General features: G+C 30.8%; 1 protein-coding gene across 1 annotated transcript in view; it reads left to right on the forward strand.

Annotated features, from left to right (window-relative positions):
* The window catches only part of LOC111685441, a 197202-nt gene extending 185374 nt beyond the window's left edge, over positions 1-11828 (forward strand). Inside the window, exon 8 of the mRNA XM_046954696.1 lies at positions 11094-11828. Within this exon, the coding sequence (XP_046810652.1) occupies positions 11094-11238 (145 nt within the window). The 3' untranslated portion in view covers positions 11239-11828. The remainder of the gene's footprint in view (positions 1-11093) is intronic.
* Positions 11829-22920: the final 11092 nt, after the last annotated feature.

Here is a 22920-nt window from a genome sequence, read left to right on the forward strand (position 1 = left end):
CACTTGAACGCACATATAATTCATTAATTAATAAGCAATTGAGGAACATTTTGACTTCTATTTTGTATGCACTTTATGTGAATTTTTTCATTTGGTCCATAATTGGTCACAACATCCATATAAGGTGCATTTCCGAAAAATACATAAATGAAAATTGACGTTCAAAGTTTTCGGGATACAATTTGACTTAAGGCGTATTTTTAAAAATCACTGAATACACTATTCACTAATTACCCTTAATAGCCTGATTTTTTTGTTTGAGTGGAAAAAAATAATGTTATAAAACTTTCATTTCTAAGCAACTTTGGTTCTACAACTTTGTGTAATGTAGTATTTACCTAAGTTACGTAAAAAAATATGAACTTTTGTTCGTGGTGAATAATTTAGATTTTTTCAGCGTGGTTTGCTTTATATTATAAATTTTGGCTATTTGACAATGGAACAGAGATGGTACGCCGACGTTTCGAAATAATTTTATACCCCAAAGTTATGTGGTCGATCTTTTCCCACAAGAATTTTTCAGAAAATTTCATGACAGACTTCTGACACATTAGATTCGCTTCATTTTGAAATAAGTGATTCAAAAAACATCCGAAAAATATCGATTTATATAATATGATATATGATAAATTTTGAAGTCTGGGCGTCTGGTAGTCTGGTAGTCTATTGCAAGGGATCTTATTTCATTGATTGGTATTGGATAAGAGTTTCAATTGACCTGTCCAGGTTCAAAATTATAAGATTACCTCAAAAAATTTATTTATTTATTTTTTTTTTTGAATTACTAAAAAAGAAAAATCACTTCAAATACTTATTATTACAATTACAATTATATATCAATGATCATTATAATATTTTTTCTGTTAAAAATAATATCGATTTAAAACTAAAACTTTTTGTAAATGATATCATCAAGACTAGTATAGAACTTGGTTTTGTATATTTTTGTCTAGATACGAGTATATTAAACATAATTATGAACTTAAAAGCCCTATTTGTTGGGTTCAGTTCTATGGGGCCTAGGTGAAATAATGGACCGATGTTAACTATTTTCAACAGGCTTCGTCTACTGTACCATAAAAGATCATGTGCCGAATTTCATTCAATTATCTCCAAAAGTGCGACCTGTAGTTTGATTGCAAGGTTTACATGGACAGACGGACGGACGGACACAGCTAAATCGACTTAGAAAATGATTCCGAGCCGATTGGTATACTTTAAGGTTGGTATAGGACCAATATTATTGTGCGTTACAAACATCAGCAGAAACCCAATATAAATATTGATGTTGGAAAAATGCTCGAGAGGAATATGTTTGCAAATACACAAATCATTGTCCTAATTGTTATGTCATCTGCATGTTCTTTCCGTAATAAGTCATGTCATCCGTACGAGGTCCACAACCGAAACTCAATTTAATTTTTTTCGAGACCTGATCAATTAGTTCTACACATGCATAAATTTTATTTACTGCAACATAACTTTGGTGAAGTTATCTAAAATTTAGTTAGTTAAATGGGTTTTAACAAACAGAAGCTTGCTGGTGGAGGGTATTTAAGATTCGGCATAGCCGAATATCGCACTCTCACTTATTCAATCATCTGATAATTTTTTTTCTAAATTCACCCGGATTACGTAGCGGTCAAAGTTTGTTATTGTTTACATTTTTATATTTAAAAATTTCCGTTAAACTAAAAAAACTTCGTTTATATTTTGAATTATTCAAGTAAAATATCTAAAAATACCAAGTATCTCCTAAACAAATATAATTTTATTTAAATAATGATATAATTGGTATGCATACAAAAATTTTATTTAAGAAAAAAAATGTTTTTTTACTAAATGTTAACATATTAAACAATGTTGTTTTATATGTTATATTACCCCTGTGTGTATAACATGTAAAAAAATTTTCTTTTACAATATTTTACAATATTTTATATTAACGTGATTAACTAAAGAAAATACCTTCCGGAACACTTTATATTAAGAAGAAGAATTTACACAGCAGCTTGTTTTTACGTGATGGCTTAATTTAAATTAAATATTAAATAATTAAATATTAACAAATTATACAATATTGTTTTATATAAACACTATGTAGATTAAGAGATTAACTAAAAATGTCTGTTTCGGAACCCTTTTTATAACAGAACCCGTATGATTTATTTACTCGGCAGGCTGCTGCTACTTTATGGCCAAATTATTTATTCAACAAACAAAGATTCATTCGTGATATAATTTTTTCATGGCTATGTACCTTTTTATACCGTTCACCTTCGTTAGAAAGGTATATATAAGTTTGTCACCCCGTGTCTATATTAGACAAATATTGGACAAAACGTCGGCAGACGTTTTTTGTTTATGTTAATGCATAGGGTAACAAAATGCTAATTTTATCACGACAACTCACAGATAATTTTATTGAAATAACGCTATATTTTATAAAAACAATCGAAATTAAATGCAAATTTTGTAAATAAATACTAATTTCACGAAAACTTATGTTAAAAATTAATTTTAATTGCACAAAAACAAAATTCTAACCAAATTTTACAATAAAATGACGTTTGTTATCAAGACAACGTTGTCTAAACAATTGTTTAGACAACACTGTCATAACGACGTTATAACGCTAATAAGAGCCGTCTGTACCTGCTAATTTTTTATCATGATAACAATTTGACGTTTAGCATAATAAATATTTGTCTAATATAGACATGGGGTCATTCCGTTTGTAATATCTATAATATTATTTTCCGACCCTATAAGGTATATATATTCTGGATCCTTACAGATAGCGGAGTCGATTAAGCCATGTCCGTCTGTCTGTCTGTTGAAATCAGTTTTTAGATGACCCCAGATATCGGCGGGATCCGAAACTTCAACAATTCAGTTAGACCTGCTTTCGAGAAGAGCGCTATTTAAAATCAATAAAATCGGTCTATAAATAAGGGAGATATGAGAAAAATCCGAGATAACCTCTGAAAATTTCATCAAAAAAGACATATTTTTTCATGCTTTGTTAAAAATGCAACAACAACACTGTAAATTGGAAAAATACGTACATGTGTGTGTAGATGTATTTGCCTAGTAAACAATTTTTTCAAACATGTCTGATGTCAGAAATTTTCTGAAATAATTCTTATACTTTATCAGAATTTTTAACGAATAATATAAATTTCCTTTAGCTTCAGCTTTAACAGTCATAACTTGTTTAAAAATACGAATATAGCGATGAAATTTGACTTAAGTAAGTTTCTAATTTTAGTTCAAAATTTAATTTTTTTAATGAAAATAATTCGAGAATAATATCATACTTTTTCTTAAATTTTATAAAAATGTTGTAGTTTTATTTAATCATAATATAATTAATATCATTAAGTTTAATTTCGATGAAATTTAAGAAAAAATATTACGAAAGGTTTTCGTACTTTCGTAAAAATAGAAAAGGGTTTTATTAAATAATATTTCGTATTATACACGAAATTTTTGTAAATATTACGAAAATAGAAGCTACGAAATTTTTTTTCGTAAAGTTGAGCATGGATTATTTTCAGTGTAGTATGTAAATGAAATTCGCTATAAGTTAGTTTCATACGAGCCAAAATCTATTTAAACAATTTTATGAGGATCGGTCCATGATTGACCCTACCTCCCATATAAGGTCCGCTTCAGAAAATGACTGCAACGCCCATTAATGGCTTAAAAATACGGGTGTAGCGGTGAACTTCGACACAAATAAACCTAATTCTGTCTTCCAAATTTTATGAGGATCGACCCATAATTGACCCCCCTATATAAGGTTCCCTTCAGAAAATTACTTTAACGCACATTACTGGCTTAAAAATACGAGTATATAGATGAAATTCGACATAAGTAAGTTTCATTCGAGTCAAACGACCATCAAGGGTATATAAGATTCTGCATAGCCGAATATAACACTCTTACTATGTTATGTTTATTTTTCACAAAAAATAAGTTTTATTTTACTTCATTCACTCACATAAATTTTGCAAATTAATATGCCGGAATAGAATTTTTCCTTTATCTTAATTTTTTAATATAATATAAAAATTTTACAAAAAAAAAATCCATAAAATGAATTCACCGTTCGTATTTTTTTTTTTTTTTTGACATTTACGGAAACCAAATGCAAAAACAAAATCCATGTAAAATGTTGTTGTTGCAGAACTGCAACCACCTTGTATGAATTCGCCTTGGTAGAGCACATAGAATGACAGCGAAATTGTACAATGATGCCAAGTTAAACATAAAACAGCACATCTATATCTATATATAAAAATGAATGTTTGTATGTTAGGGGGCGTGGCACCTCCCATATAAATTAAATACAAAAATTCGTTCATCTTGGAAACCATTACAGTTAGAATCTTCAATTTTTGCACGAATATCTTTAACATCCATGTTAACATTGTGGGTAATAAATACAAAATTCGTTTATCTTGGAAACCTTTAAAGTTAGAGTCTTAAATTTTTGCACGAATATCTTTAACATCCATGTTAACATTGTGGGTAATAAATTGGCGGACTTCCCATGAGGGGAGCGGCACCTCCCATATTAATTAAATACAAAAATTCATTTATCTTGAGATAATGTAACAGTTAAAGTCATTAAATTTTGTCGGAGCCATTTTAGTGTCAATTTCATTATTTTAGGATAAAAAGTGTGCGAACAAATTAAATACAAAAATTGGTTTATCTTGGAAAATATTACAGTTGGAATCTTAAAATTTTGCATGAATAACTTTTATGTATAAATTGGTGGACTACCCATAAGGGGAGCGGTACCTCCCATATTAATTTAATACAAAAATTCGTTTTTCTTGAGATAATGTAACAGTTAGAGTCCTAAAATTTTGTTGGATCCACTTTAGTGTCAATATGATTATTTTTAGAATAAAATGTGGAAGGATTAGAGTTAGGGGGCGTGGCACTTTAATATAAATTAAATACAAAAATTCGTTTATATTGGACACTATTACAGTTAGAATCTTATACAACTTCTACAACTAAATTCTTTAAATTTTGCACGAAGAACTTTAATATTCATCTAAACATTTAACGAGTAGGAAAGTATAGTCAGGCATGGCCGACCATATAATACCCTACACCATTAGTATATTTTTAAAATTTTTACTTTTTATAATGAAACTTTTATGTTGAATATTACCATAATTCCAAAATATTTAAGCAATTTATTGATAAAAAAACTAAAATTTCTAAATGGGGCCAGCCGGACGGACATTTCTTAATCGACTCAAAAAATGATTCTGAATCGATCGGTATACTTTAAGGTGGGTATTGGATTAATATTTTTGTATGTTACAAACATCAGCACAAACGTGGTGTAGGGTATAAAAACAAGTAGAAAAGTATAGTCGGGTATGGCACCATGAGTATATTTTTAAAATTTTTATTTCTTATAAAGAAACTTTTATGTTGAATATTGCCATAATTTCAAAATATTTAAGCAATTTATTGATAAAAAACTAAAATTTCTAAATGAGATAGGTCAAATATGGACCGATCCTAGGTAAATTTGGTAAAAGGATATATTTTTAAATAACAGTTAGTTTTTTTGAATTTCATTGCGATACAAATGGTTACAAGTCAATTTTAGACGTTTAAGATATTTCTTGAAGGGGGTAGGGTCAAATAAGGGCCGTTCCTTACAAAAATCTGCGGTGTCATTTATACTTATATAAAAATTATTTGTGCCAATTTTTAGAGAGATAGTAGAATATTTGACGTAATTATGGCATAAAAAGTTCAAATCGAAAGGTACGGTTGTATGGGGGCTAGGTAGGGTTGCCAGCCTGGCTGGACTTGGCTGGATTGTCCAGCTTTTTTGATGCTTGTCCAGTTTCAAGCTAAAATTTAATTTGTCCAGCTAAATAAAATATTTTTAGTAATGTGGTTCTACGCCCAATAAAATTCCGGTTCTCTACCATGAAGACGACAATCAAAGGTCTAAAGGCAGGAAAATCGCCTGGTATAGATAAAATTACTACCACGATGATAAGTAACCTGCCCAATTCAGCACTAAGAATTATTTTGTTCATCTTTAACTCGATGCTACGTATTGGATATTTCCCTACCTCATGGAAAGTATCCGAAATTGTTATGATAACAAAACCGGAAAAGATGTCACTCAAGTGACATCATACCGTCCCATTAGCCTGTTGTCTATATTCTCAAAACTTTTTGAAAAGTTATTGCTTGAAAGCCTTATACTACACATTAACGATAATAACATTATTCCTGACCATCAGTTTGGTTTCAGAAGAAAGCACAGCACTATCGAACAGGTACATCGAATAACTACTCTTATTCGAAAGGCCTTCGAGAGCAAGCATTATTCATAGATATTTCTCAAGCTTTCGATAAAGTCTGGCACGATGGACTAATACACAAAATTATCACATTACTACCTGCGAATGTTCACAAACTGCTTAAATATTATATATATGAAATATTTTCAAATCAGATCTAAAGAAGTGATCTCTTCACGTCGAAAAATATCTGCAGGAGTACCCCAGGGGAGTATTCTAGGTCCGTTCCTATATATTTTATATACTGCAGATATGCCAACGAGCGCACTGACTCACACATCTACATTTGCGGATGATACCACTTTTGTAAGCATACATGATAACCCTTCAATAGCTTCTGAACAACTCCAGCTTCCCATCGGCGAATTGGAAAAGTGGCTGTACAAATGGAAAATAAAGGTCAATGCAACAAAATGTACTCACGTTACATTTACTTTAAGACGAGAAAATTGTCCTCCCGTACAGATAAACAATATAAAAATTCCTGAACAAAGCCATGTGAGATATTTTGGTATATATTATGGACTCACCACATTGAAGCCAAGGTTACACAAATAAAATTAAAGTAAGCTCAAATGTACTGGCTAATTGGACCACGGTCTGCTCTAGGCTTTTAATACAAAGTGCTTTTGTACTTTGGGGAACAGCCTCCTCATCTAATGTTGAAAAATTACAAAGAAAGCAGTCAGCACTGTAAAGGTCAATAACAGGTGCTCCGTGGTACATTCGCAATAGTAATATTCATAGGGATCTCAATGTCCCCATAATACGCGAGGAGATCAAATCCTCTTGTTTAACCTACTTGTCGAAACTAATGGATCACCCAAATCCCCTTGCCAGGAAGTTGCTCTCATTTAAGGGTCATAGACGACTGAGAAGAACGGAAACATTGGATTTTGCCAGATAATCAAACTATCGAGAACTTTGGTAGAAATTGCATCGGCAATAACAGTTAGTTATAATTTAGGTTAAGATTCCAATACTTGTTGTAAATTTCTACATAAGAAAGATTCAATAAAGAATAAATAAAATAAAACAAGTTTGTATGTATGTTTGTTTGAAGTTTCCCAGTTGGGCATGTCTTTCAGACATCCTCGACGATGGGTACACGACAATGTAAAATGTTGGAAGACAAATGTAAAACAGCACTCAACGACATTTCCGAACAAGTGTCGTGGGATTCAATGGGAGACAATGACGCTCTGTTTGTCGTTCATACAATAACAGTTATATGTTTACTGACGACATTATAGAGGATTAAATCCACCATTTGATCGTCAACAATTACATTGATGACAATGTTCTCTGCTTTTCTTTTACGAATATATGTATATATCGTCAACGATTATATTGACGACAATGTCAGGAATTTTTGGACGACAATATCGTTTATTTGATCGTCAAAGCTTTTATGGACGACAATATCGTTTATTTGGTCGTCAAAGATTTTATGGACGACAATGCTAGAAATATTATCTTTTGTTAGTTGATACCACTTAGATCCAATATCGATTTTGCTACGTCCCATCTCCTTGTAGATCCTGTTTAAAAATTAATTTAGACGATTTATCCACTTTAACTAAAATAATTTAAATATTTTAAATAAACGGGAACAATTTTTCACGCCTTGAAAAATTTAATTTTACAACTTAAAATCACTTATGCTTTTTCAGATGTGTTGTGTTTTGAGTTTTTCATATCGCAGTTATTTTATCGTTATTTAAATTTTTGCATAGCAGTATAACGTAGAAGACAGGATGTAATAAAATGTCGCTTGCCTTGTAGCTTACAGAGTCTAATATAAGACAACATTCCAGACATTGTTGCTTATCTTGTCATCATATATATTTGATAGAGGACAATTTCGAAGGCAATATCGCTCATAGTGTCGGCAATGACTGAATTACATAACGACATCGAAGACATTGACGTTTGATTTGCCTGCATGTAAAATTATTATCGACAACGTTTAGGAATCTGTCGTTCATATAGTCGTCAACAGGTTTAGATATAAGACAACATTCAAAACATAGTCGTTCATCTTGTCATCGTATGCGTTCGATAGAAGCCATTTTTATGACAGTATCTCACATTTTGTCTTTAACATTGTTAATAGCGGACAAAATTTTGTAATGGTTTTAGTAGGTGTTATATACCTACCGTACGGTAATATTAGTCAATGTGACGATGAATTGAGTGAATTATCGGCGCGATATGATAATCTAATAATTTCAGGAGATTTTAATATGAACTTATTTTAAGAATGGTCTTCCTTGTGACACGTTGTATCTGAGACACGGTTAAATATAGTTCACAACAGTTTACCTACTAAACGTTTTAGAAATAGAGCGTTCCAAAATTATTGGGTTTAGGAGTTAGCAAAAAGTTATATTATTTTTTTTGTACTAAGTAGTTAATCTATATTTACTATATTTACCATTCCGACTTTTATAAAATTTAGTGGGAGTAAATTAAGTTCACAAAATTAAATTTCAAATTAAAAGTGAAATTGCAACTTAAAATTTTGCAATTTAAAATTTTGAATAAACAGAAGTTAGAATTCTGAGATAAACCAAAATATATTTATTGGTATAAATCTAACTGATATTCTTAAGTAACAGAGCTAAGGGAAGTGAAAACAAAATAATTCGAAACCAAATGATGACTCGCGAAAATAATCATTACCAAAATATTGGAAATTGTATTCTCTACAAAAATTGTAATAACATATAAATTCGTACGACGAACAATAATCGCAATGATTTGATACTTATAACATTTCATTTCCACAGTGTCATTGGGATGATTGCCTTTATACAGGGAAATAGCCCTGAAGTTATGGATTCAATGCTTACATTCGCTAGACGGTATAATTGGTCAAATAAAGCAGACGTCGGCGCTAGTATTGTTCTGACAACGAAGATTTTTCGCAAATTACATGTATACAACACGATCGTCGACGAACTTCTGAACAAGAGAGAACATAAAAAATACAAATATTTTATTTAGTTACTGGGCAGTATTAAACAAAGCAGTATGATGTTGCTTTGTTGAAGAAATTACAAACACAACTTGAAAAAACAAAAACAACTAGCAAAAACAAGAGCATAATTTACAAAAACAACATACACTAGTTTATTACTATTTTTTTATACATTTTAATTTTAAATGTTGTTTCTATGTGAAGAAAATATCATTCTTATGTTCATTGATTACATATTGTTTATAAATAATCCCATTTTACAGTAAGGCAATTTAATCTTTAAAATTGAAAAAAGCCAAATATATTTTTTTGCACTGCAATTTCATTGAAAAAATGCCAATAGTGTATGTGTAGTGGTGATTTTTTCATCAGTCTCTCTATACGCCGGTATATGGCATAACGTCTCTTAGCTTATATTTTGAAAGAAATTTTCAAAACTGTGCATAAAATGGGAAAATTTTTTCAATATAAACACTGTTTTCCAAAATGTACCATGTGAAGTTTTTTAATTGCGCTAAGGCGCGTAAAAAATTGAGTAATTTTTTAAAATATGTATTAAATATATTATTAAACTAAAATAGGTCTATCCAGTAAAATAGATCTTTAAGAATTGGAGATATGGTCAAAGCAAATATTATCAACGAATTATATTTTATAAAATTTTTGATAAAGGGATGTTAAATAGTATATTGCATAAAAGTCCAGAGATATAGGCAGTGATGAGTCGCGATATGAAGTATATGAGAACCCCTGTATTTTTTTTGTATCACTGTGAAATTATTTACATAAAACCGAAATTAATATTTTCTCGGCATTTTTTTATGTTCAGCTATTTTTGTTTTGTCCAGCTTTTAAAAACCCAATGTCCAGCTTTTTGCGAATCGGAATCTGGCAACCCTAACCCCAAGGTATTATTTTGGGTCCATTGCTATTTTAAATTGATGTAAATAACATCATCCCGTCAGTAAGCGCATTAAAGGGATATATATTTTCAACAAGATTTAGAGATTTTGTCAATCTTAAATTGTTATTGATGTTTTATAAATTATATAAAATTTCTTTACCATCTTATCTTGTATCAAGATTTGTTTTTTTCATCGATCTTACGAAAATCTGCAGTGTCATTTATACTTATATAAAACTTATTTGTGCCAATTTTTAGAGAGATAATAGAATATTTGACGTAATTATGGCATAAAAAGTTCAAATCGGGAGGTACGGTTGTATGGGGGCTAGGTGAAATAATGGACCGATTTCAACAATTTTCAATAGGCTTCGTTCCTGGGCCAAAAAAACATGCTTGGTCCAAATTTTCTGTACCTTGCGCACAAGGTTTACATGGACAGCCAGCCGGACAGACGGACGGACATCTCTTAACTAAAAAAATGATTCTGAATCGATCGGTATACTTTAAGGTGGGTAGTGGACCAGTATTTTTGTATGTTACAAACATCAGCACAAACGTATAATACCCTCCCTACTATAGTGGTGTAGGGTATAATAATTAATGAATGAAAGTGGTAGCGTGTGCAATTTTATTGTAAATTTATTGTTATTTTTATATTAAACAAATATTAACATAATTTTAACAAGTAAAACCACGTATTTCAACTTAATTTTTTTGATTTTTGTTTTTTTTACGCACACAAGATGTTACTTGCTCTGCGGTCACCACAAAACAATAACAGAGCTGCTTTGAAGGAACAATATAATAATAATTATTAACAACTACTTACTTTCTTTTTTCTTTTTAGGATAATGATCGATCATTATGAAGAACTTTTTCAAGTACCGGCTGATATTCTGGATATTATCTATACGCAGCTACTAGATGAAGATCCCGATCAACTTAATAACATTTGCGAATATCACAAAACAACGATGCGTTTAAATAATTAAAATATTTTTGTATATTTTTCCTATAAATATAAATTAGGTTTTACTTATACAAAAAATTCAAAATTCCAGATCGTTCCTTTGTAAGATTTGTATTTTTTCCGAACGATTTGTAGTTTTTGTATTAAATATGTATGTTGAATTTATTTGTAATGTGCATGAAATAAGATTTCCAATTTATCAGTTTTTAAGAAATTATTTGTTATTTTTATACGGACTTATCCATGTCTAGCCATTGACGTTTCCCCAAGTTAAGGAAAGCTAAAAAAATTAAAAAAATTGTTTTAAAAAATTGCTTTTATATCTAGTTTAAATAAATATTTTTAATATTGCTACTCATAAAACTGATCAATTATTATATAGGACGAAAAAAAATTTCGGAATCTTGGTTGTCTAAACCCCACAAAACGATTTTCCTTTCCAGATATTGAGATTTGAGCTGGATTAAAGAACGTTAACACGTCGCTCAAAATATAAAAAACTCAAAATTTTTTGGCAAAAAGCTTACATATGAAGCTATAACTACTGAACGGTAAATAAAAGAAACACGCTTTGTATCTCAAATCAATCTTAAAATTTATATTAAACTATTCTCTACCAAGTTTTAGGAGGATCGGTTTATAATAGACCCTAATTCCTATATAAGGTCCCCTTTAGAAAATGTCTTAATAGCTCATCACACATTGAGAGAGAATACTCTCTTCATTTTTTGAAATGATTCAAAAAACAAGCCGGTCTCATTATATCAGGGATGTATTTATATGTAAACACGTATAAAAAAGTGAAACATCTGTTTCCATCTGACTTTTTAATTGTTTTATACCAATCGTGTAAACACATAAAATATAAATCATACGACTTTTATTCTCTTTTTTTTTATATGAATGGAAATTCATTTTACTTTTTCATTAGACTTGTCTTACGTAAAGTGTGATCGTCTGAAGAGCCCTTTACACATAAACATGTTCATTAATAAGGTAGCATCACGCGAACAACTGACTATTTTTTTAAGTAGATAAATGAAGCAAGTTGTCAAAGTTTGTTTTGAAAATTGTCAACATTGTTTATGTCGCCATTTTGTGTGTTTTGCTATTTGTTAAAAGTTTTAAAATGTTGAAAAAGTGAATTAAAAATGGTTTTAGGGTAGTTTAAAAGTGTTATAAATTATATAATATATAATACAATTAAATCCTTAATATTTTCAACATTAAAGTAATATTTTTTATTTTGTTCACATTGTTGTCAAATTGTTCTTAAATTTTATAAATAAAAACCATATGATTTTTAGACAATCTTTAATTATTCCAAAAACAAAATACATGTGCTTGTTGTAGATGTTTTTGTACAACAAGAGATAATTGAATATTTGTAGGCAGTAGTATTGTTCTGAATACGAATATTTTCGACAGTTTACATGTATACAGCACGATAGCATACGAACTTCCCAAGAGAGCGTCAAAAATACAAACAGAACACCACGAGTTCTGTGCTTTCTCGCATTCTATGCGTCTGTCAAAAAATAGAATCAAATATATTTGTATGCTGAAAGTTACATGCACAAAAGCGTATACAGTATATCTACTTTCTACTTTTATTAGCGTCACAAGCGGCACACGAACATGTCAGCTGATTTTGACATTTTATATTATTTATTGCATTTATAAATTTTAATAAAATAAAATGAGTTTAATAAAAATAAATAAATAAAAAATGTAGAAAAACGCAAAGTTTTTTAAAAATATAACAAACAATTTACGATTAAAAAGCTTCACATGTCACTTGAAGCGTAGAACGCGAAAGAGGTTTTGACGCGAAGACGCGTAGTGTGGACCTCCAGCTTTAGTTGTTTGGCAACAGAGATTATACTCTTAAAAGTTGTTTTTTTTTTGTACTTCCGAATGTAGTTATTTTACCCATCTTTTGGAGAAATGATTATTACTTTCTACTAATATGCCACCATCTGATTGACTCAAATTTATATCTTTCGGGTCAATCACATTATTGTCCCATAGTATTCTAGAGAATAGACACTTGAAATTTTGAAATTTTAGTTCCATTAATATCTTGGTCTTTCGTCACAAATAAACTCTTTGTAAACGAGAATGAAGACAGTAGTCACTTTAGTGTCCCCTTTGTAAACGAGAGCGGAGGGAATCGTCTCTTTACTGTCTCTTTGTAGGATGTAGAGTGACGATTGACTTCCTCGTAGGACAAGCCCATTTTAAATGGTTGGTCACCTGGGTAGTCAGGTGGCTAGGGGCCACCACAAGTGGTAGGTTAAGTGGTCAGTTCGGGACTATCCCGTCGAACTGCTGGGAAGCTTATAGTGTAGGTGAGTCAACGCAACGTCAGCAGAATATTCTTGTCCTATTTCGCGTGATAGGGAAAGATTTTGGGCAATATTGCTCTATACCAGCGCAGAGAGAGAAAATGTTATTGTAGTGGTGTGAGAAAATATTAAAAATGCACTTAGAAAAAATATTTCCTAATTACGCTTGTTATGATCAAGTTTTATAACAAGTAAATTGGTAAATTTTACAGATAAAACATATCCAAAGAAAAGTTTTTATTTCTTCACAAAGATTAGATTTTTTATTATTTATTTTATTTATGTACTTTATTTATGTACTTTTATTATTATGCATTCCTGAAAAGTTTTTGGAGTGTATGAGTTTTTGCAAGTTACTCTCTTGTTTGCAAATGATTTTGTTTGTTTTTACAAATTTCGTTTGCAATTTCAGAAACAAAGCGACATCAACCTACTTTGTTGAATGCTGTCAAGCAACTAAAGAAAATTTTTGTAATTTTTACGCTCTTGCAATGAGAGTTTTATTTACGATCGGGTTATGTATGTGTGAATTGCCGAAAATCTTCGTAATTAGAACAATATGAACGCGCAACCCTGCTCTATACGCTGGTGCATGCTCCATAGGTCGAAGTTGACCGGCATCGAGTCGGCGCTGAGTCTATACTACTATATTTAGGTACTTGAGCCGCCGCCGGAACATTCGACTTAAAGAGACTCAATTTTTTTAATGTTTTTATTAACCAGGCTATAGACTGTAACACCATTTTTTTGATTCTGTAACAAAATGAATTATTATTGACCAAATATATTTTAAAAATGTACAAAATTTGTACAAACGAATATTTTATAATTTTCAATACTCCCGATATGTATATTCGTTATTATATTTTTTTAATAGATGTGAATGTGCAATGTTGTTTCGGAACTAATTTGTGAATGTGCAATACGTTGTTTCGGAACTATTATGCTTACATTTTTTTATATTAATTATATTTTGCAAAAAAAAAATATGTAAATGTGTGTCTTCTTAATTTAAACATTTTTTATTTGTTCTCTAATATGGCTATGGCCTCCGGAAGGTTAGTGTTCTAGTGTGGTCGACCGGAGATGGTGGGTTCGATTCCCACCTGAGGCACTGGTTAAGGAGTTCACAACAGGCCCGATAGAAGCCTAGGTGTATTTCTCCGGATTTGATCCTCCTTTCAAAATAAGTAACCAATATGGCTATACCATACACAATTTCTTCATTAAGATTCACGAGTTACACTCTCTCTTGAGAATTAAAGTAGAATTAAAGCAGCCGCCGCCGACAATTTTAAGTCGACTTCGTTCTCTTTTATGCTCTACTTTATTAATTTGTACTCGTTTCTTAAGAGAAATTTATTTTCCACTCCTTAAATTTAAATATCGCTCGTGTGATTTCATTTCCAAAGTCGCGAGAAAAAAATATTCACAGTGTGAATGTAAGTTTTCATAATAAAGAATTTTAGTTATGTTTCTTGTTGAATAAAAGTTGGACATTTAAGTCAAAAAAGGGGGCTTTTTATAGGGGCCAGGGTCAAATGAGGCCCCAAAACTATAAAATTCGTGAGGGTTATAAAGGCTAGTATAGAATTTGGTTTTATTTACAAGCTTCGTCTCCAGTATCATACAAGATCATTTGCCAAATTCTATTGAAACCTGTAGTTTGATTACAGTCGATTGGTATACTTTAAGGCGAGCAAACATAAGCAGAAACCCAAAATACCCTCCCCATTAAAGTGGTGAAGGGTATAAAGCTTTTATTGGGCTCTGCCGAATATACTCTCAGATCTTTTTTAATCTTTACCAAAAAAATCATTTCATAGATTACACTGACTGTGATAAATAAGAAAAAAAACTGCTAATCGTTGTTTTTGTTTCAATCATTAACAAGCGGCGACAAAATAAACAAAAACACAATTACTCTCATTATACCCTCCACCATCATCAGTATATATAACTTTGTCATTTCGTGTGTAACACCGAGAAATATACATCTGATACCCAACAATGTATATATATTCTGGTCCTTATCAAATTCTAAGTCGATTGAGCTATGTCCGTTGGTCTTTTTTACACATTCTAATGTAATTTTCACAAAAACTGGGTAACACAATTCCATGAAAATCACCACACTTTTGTTTCTCCATGATACCGCTTGAAAATTTGCGGAATAGTTTCACAACTTCATATACCTCCCAAACAAAGTTATATATTCCCGATAAAAATGTGTTTATTTTTAATAACTTCCGTTTGAATGCAGATATCTTCACAAAATTTTACACGTTCCCACGACAATCCACAGTGGGGCAGAATGGAAATTTTTTGGAAATAAATCTGGCATTTCTAAACGGCTGATCCGATCGCGAATTTGGCGTGAGCGTAGCCAAGAAGTATTCGAGTTTAAGTTTTGAAGATGAACCCCGCAGATGCCCAGGGACGGAGCTGTGGCGGCTCAAAGTAGGGTACCTACGACATGTAAAATTTTAACTCGTGCCATTTTTTTGTTTTTCACCCCAAATACAAAGCGCTCGACGAGATCTTGAAAAAACATGCATGGACATACTACTTATCTCTTATAATATCCGAGTTATAGGCATTTAAAAATTAAGTAATACAAAATTTATCATACCTTGGTCCGCCTTTTTTTTGAATACCGGGCGTAATTTTGGACCAAATGGACTCAATTAGTTAGACAACAAAATTCCAATACTATACACAAAATTTCAGATCAATATCATTTACAGATCCAAAAATATACGTTTTTTAATTTAAAAATTCAAAAAATTTTAGATTTTTGCCGTTTTTTTTTTTGCCCAAAATGTGTCTTAACTCTTTTATTAATAAAATAAAATTTTCTTTAAGAACATATAACAATTTTATAGTTTTCTAAAAGGTATCTTTACGCAGAACGCTTTAGCGTCCTTCCGAATATGACCTATTTTTTATCAAAACTTCCAATTGGGCGACATGTTCTAAAAATCCCAAAGTTGGGATCAGAAAACTGAAAGCAGTTTTGGAAACCTCAATATGTTTTCTATTTGCTCTAAAAGTATTTTCCCAGCAATAAAAGAAATGTGGACCCTATGGACAAAAATGTAAAAAAAAATCCCATTTTGGGGTTTTCATTCCTATTTTTGGGGAATTGCGGGATGCCCTTTGACCTTTTCAATTTTTTTTTGCATTTTCTTATTTGAAATGACAAATTTAACAAGCGTTGAAGATTTCATTGAGTTTTGTTCATAAATAAAGATTTTGTCATATATTACATATTTGTTGAATTTCTAAAACTATGATTTTTATCAAAATTTTAATAGGGTAGCAGATAGCTTCAACAATTTAGTCCATATTTATCCCTTAATAACTTTTTTAGTTAGATATGGAAATTCTCGATTCTTTACAAGAATTTTCAAGCCAATATCTCAATTACATTCAAAAATATGTTAAAGTACGAAGAGTTGTGTTCCGTTTTATGGAGTGTATCTTCAAAAGGGCCAGAAAGAATTGAAGACATTTCAAATTATATAAAAACTACATATAGTAGAAAAGTAGACAAAACAGGCATATCAAAAATTAAAAACTTTTTTAAACTTTTTGATGTATAAAGTAAGTCTGTGGATGGAAATCAAAAGAAATTTCGATTAAAATTTTGTAGTTGGATGGAAACTACTACGGAAATCTCAACTTACAACACATCAGCAGGAGCGCCTTGCAAGTCATACGAAGACTTATGTTCAAGGTCAAAAAAAAGAGGGTCACACAAAAACTTTTTTCAATCTCAAATGAGGAAATTGCTGATACATTTAACGAAATGCTGAAAAAGGAAAACCAACCTATGGATGCCGTACATATTGCAACTATTCTTCCTAATGCATCACCAAAACGACTTTAGCGAATTGTGGAAAGTATACCAACTCCAACATCACAATCAAATATTACTGAAGAGGAAGCAATAGCGCTTATGTTGGAACTGGGTCTCAGTCGAAATAAGTACCAAATATTAAGGAAAGCTCTGCATGAAAAAGGACACAATATATTACCATCATACAATGCGATCCAGGAAAAAAACAAACTATCCTACCATCACCTATTGCTGTTAATGATGTGGAAGCTTGTATGTATATCATCTTTGCTCGAAAACACAGCATCAAGAATTGTGTCAGACTTTTCAGAATACCAACTAAGGAAAATTCATAACTGTGATGTTGTCTTAATGTGTAAGTGGGGATGTGACGGTTTATCAGCACTTCCAGAATACAAACAAGCTTGTGGAAGTCGAACATTAGCAGACTACAAAAGTGTATTTATGTCATCATTAGTGCCATTACAAATTCGTTCATATTCCCTTAATCCGGGTTCAAAATTGGATTTGAATATATAAAGGAGTCAAAGAAAACAACAAAAGATTTAGGGGGAATATTTAAAAGATGAAATAAATGCACTGGAGCCCATTTGCATAAAAATAAAGGAATTCTCTATTAACGTATGATATCAGCTAAGCTTAACAATAATTGATGGAAAGGTCAGCAATGCCATAACAGAAACTTCTTCCTTCTGGAGATGCTCAATATGTAATGAGAAAAAGTCGCAATTCTCAAATATAAACAAAAGCAGAAGTATTAATGAAGAAGTCCTGTCTTTCGGAATTTCACCACTTCATGCCAGAATACGATTTTTGGATTACTTTTTACACATAGCATACGACCTTAAATATAGAAGTGTGACAGAGAATCTTACTAAATCAACAAAAAATAATGAAGAATTGAAAGAACTGAGAGCTGCGGAAAAAAAGCAGAATCCAAGAAGAATTTAAAGTTCAGATGGGATTAAACATCGACCAAACCACTTCCAAGTTGCGGTAGTACAAATGACGGTAATACGGCGAGAAAATTAATGGAAATCGATTTGGGGAATATACATCTGAAATTTCTAAATTACTTGTATCTCTGTATCCATGGAGGGAACTAAAATAGTTGCAATATGTACGGCATCCATAGGTTGGTTTTCCTTTTTCAGCATTTCGTTAAATGTATCAGCAATTTCCTCATTTGAGATTGGAAAAAGTTTTTGTGTGACACTCTTTTTTTTACCTTGAACATAAGTCTTCGTATGACTTGCAAGGCGCTCCTGCTGATGTGTTGTAAGTTGAGATTTCCGTAGTAGTTTACATCCAACTACAAAATTTTAATCGAAATTTCTTTTGATTTCCATCCACAGACTTACTTTTTACATCAAAAAGTTTTAAAAAGTTTTCAATTTTTGATATGAGAAGTTTACTTATATACCAATTCTTGTCATTTCCGATACAGGTATTCCAAAGTAAAAAAATACGAACTGTCTACTTATTAATATTTAGGACTATATTACTATAACCTGTAATTTAGTCATTGATATTTCTTATTAGTGAATGAATCGAAATTATCATTACCTGTATATTTTTACCTAGATGATCATAAACGAAACAGAACGAAATGATCTGTCGAAAAAATTTTGGTAAAAAATAGTTATAAATTTCTGAAAATTTAAGCATAATAGGACCTTTCAATTATAAGGATAAGCAAATAAATAGAAAATATGTAAAGATAAGATTTAAACATGTTCTGTCATATTTAATACTAAAATATGAAAAATATGAAATTAAAGGATACAGGTTTAAATTAACATATTTTTGAATGTAATTGAGATATTGGCTTGAAATTTTTTGTAAAGGGTCGAGAATTTCCATATCTAACTAAAAAAAGATATTAAGGGATAAATATGGACTAAATTGTTGTAGCTATCTGCGATCCTATTAAAATTTTGATATAAATCATAATTTTAGAAATTTAACAAATATGTTATATATGACAAAATCTTTATTTATGAACAAAAATTAATGAAATCTTCAACGCTTGTTAAATTTGTCATTTCAAATAAGAAAATTAAAAAAAAAATTGAAAAGGGCATCCCGCAATTCCCAAAAATAGGAATGATAATCCCAAAAATGGGATTTTTTACATTTTTGCCCATAGGGTCCACATTTCTTTCAGGGCTGGGAAAATACTTTTGGAGTAAATAGAAAGCATATTGAGGTTTACAAAACTGTTTTCAGTTTTCAGATCCCAGCTTTGGGATTTTAGAACATGTCGCCCAAAGTTGAAGTTTTGATAAAAAAAATAGGTCATATTCGGAAGAACGTAGTGGCAACATTTTCAAAAAATAGGACAAGTTTTTTACGCCAAAGCGTTCTGCGTAAAGATACCTTTTAGAAAACTATAAAATTGTTATATGTTCTTAAAGAAAATTTTATTTTATTTATAAAAAGTTAAGACACATTTTGGGCAAAAAAACGGCAAAAATCTAAAATTTTTTGAATTTTTAAATTAAAAAACGTATATTTTTGGATCTGTAAATGATATTAATCTGAAATTTTTTGTATATTATTGGAAATTTTGTTGTCTAACTAACAAGAAAAATTGAGTCCATTTGGTCTAAAATTACGCCCGGTATTCAAAAAAAGGCGGACCAAGGTATGGTAAATTTTGTATCACTAAATTTTTAAATGCCTATAACTCGGATAGTATGTCCAAGCATGTTTTTTCAAAATCTCGTCGGCGCTTTCAGAAAATATAAAAATCTTTGTATTTGGGTGAAAAACAAAAAAATGGCACGAGTTTAAAAATTTTACATGTCGTAGGTACCCTACTTTGAGCCGCCACAGCTCCGTCCCTGGGACATCTGCGGGGTTCATCTTCAAAACTTAAACTCGAATACTTCTTGGCTACGCTCACGCCAAATTTTATCCCGATCGAATCAGCCGTTTAGAAATGCCAGATTTATTTCCAAAAAATTTCCATTCTGCCCCACTGTGTTGTGTAAACTTAATATTATATGAAGTTTTTCAATTTGTGTGAATTTTAAATTTATAAATATTTATAAATTTATTTTCGACAAATAAAACTTCAAAGGAAATATTTGTATTTTTTTATATTTTGTGATGCTATTACGTCTTAAGCTACGTTCAGACCTGTAAAATATTTCGTCCAAATATTTGTTATAAAATACTTATAAAGTTGCGTCAAACAAATGCAATATTTATTTCATGTTCAGACTTGAATTACCGCAACTTGGAAGTGGTTTTCGATGTTTAATCCATCTGAACTTTAAATTCTTCTTGGATTCTGCTTTTTTCCGCAGCTCTTAGTTCTTTTCAATTCTTCATTATTTTTTGTTGAGTTAAGTAAGATTCTCTGGCACACTTCTATATTGAGGTCGTATGCTATTTGTAAAAAGTAATCCAAAAATCGTATTCTGGCATGAAGTGGTGAAATTCCGAAAGACAGGACTTCTTCATTAATACTTCTGCTTTTGTTTATATATGAGAATTGCGACTATTTCTCATTACATATTGAGCATCTCCAGAAGGAAGAAGTTTCTGTTATGGCATTGCTGACCTTTCCATCAATCATTGTTAGAGCTTAGCTGATATGATACGTTAATAGAGAATTCCTTTATTTTTATGCAAATGGGCTCCATGCATTTATTTCATCTTTTAAATATTCCACTAAATCTTTTGGTTGTTTCTTTGACTCCTTTTATATATTCAAATCCAATGAGTCTACAAAAATTTTTTTAACCCGGAGTTGTATTGATCCATATATCTTCAAATGAATTTCCGATGCTTGACGATGATGGATTAAGGGAATATGAACGAATTCGTAATGGCACTAATGATGACATAAATACACTTTTGTAGTCTGCTAATGTCCGACTTCCACAAGCTTGTTTGTATTCTGGAAGTGTTGATAAACCGTCACATCCCCACTTACACATTAAGACAACATCACAGTTATGAATATTCCTTAGTTGGTCTTCTGAAAAGTCTGACACAATTCTTGATGCTGTGTTTTCGAGCAAAGATGATATATCAATACAAGCTTCCACATCATTAACAGCAATAGGTGATGGTAGGATAGTTTGTTTTCTTTCCTGGATCGCCTTGCAGAGCTTTCCTTAATATTTGGTACTTATTTCGACTGAGACCCAGTTCCAACATAAGCGCTATTGCTTCCTATTCAGTAAAATTTGATTGTGATGTTGGAGTTGGTATACTTTCCACAATTTGTTTAAGTCGTTTTGGTGATGCATTAGGAAGAATAGTTGCAATATGTACGGCATCCATAGGTTGGTTTTCCTTTTTCAGCATTTCGTTAAATGTATCAGCAATTTCCTCATTTGAGATTGAAAAAAAGTTTTTGTGTCACCCTCTTTTTTTTGACCTTGAACATAAGTCTTCGTAGATCATGATCATAAACGAAACAGAACGAACGATCTGTCGAAAAAATTTAGGTAAAAAATAGTTATAAATTTCTGAAAATTTAAGCATAATAGGACCTTTCAATTATAAGGATAAGCAAACAAATAAAATAGAGTAAATATAAGATTTAAATACGTTCTGTCATACTTAATACTAAAATATGAAAAAGATGAAATTAAAGGACACAGGTTTTAAATAAACATATGTTTGAATGTAATTGAGATATTGGCTTGAAATTTTGTTGTAAGGGAGAATTTCCATATCTAACTAAAAAAGATATTAAGGATAAATATGGACTAAATTGTTGTAGCTATCTGCGACCCTATTAAAACTTTGATATAAATCATTGTTTTAGAAATTTAACAAATATGTAATATATGACAAAATCTTTATTTATGAACAAAACTCAATGAAACCTTTAACGCTTGTTAAATTTGTCATTTCAAATAAGAAAATGCAAAAAAAAAATTAAAGTTCAAAGGGCATCCCGCAATTCCAAAAATAGGAATGTAAATCCCAAAATGGGGTTTTTTACATTTTTGCCCATAGGGTCCACATTTCTTTCAGGGCTGTGAAAATACTTTCAGTTTTCTGATCCCAGCTTTGGGATTTTAGAACATGTCGCCCAAAGTTGAAGTTTTGATAAAAAATAGGTCATATTCGGAAGGACGCAGTGGCAACATTTTCAAAAAATAGGACAAGTTTTTTACGCCAAAGCGTTCTGCGTAAAGATACCTTTTAGAAAACTATAAAATTGTTATATGCTCTTAAAGAAAATTTTATTTTATTAATAAAAGAGTTGAGACACATTTTGGCAAAAAAACGGCAAAAATCTAAAATTTTTTGATTTTTAAATTAAAAAACGTATATTTTGTAAATGATATTGATCTGAAATTTTTGTATATTATTGGAAATTTTGTTCAAAAAAAGGCGGACCAAGTTATGGTAAATTTTGTATCACTAAAATTTTAAATGCCTATAACTCGATATTATAAGAGATAAGTAGTATGTCCAATCATGTTTTTTCAAGATCTCGTCGAGCGCTTTCAAAAAATGCATG

The sequence above is a fragment of the Lucilia cuprina genome, chromosome X (assembly GCF_022045245.1).
Source record: "Lucilia cuprina isolate Lc7/37 chromosome X, ASM2204524v1, whole genome shotgun sequence".
Classification (NCBI taxonomy): Eukaryota; Metazoa; Arthropoda; class Insecta; order Diptera; family Calliphoridae; genus Lucilia; species Lucilia cuprina.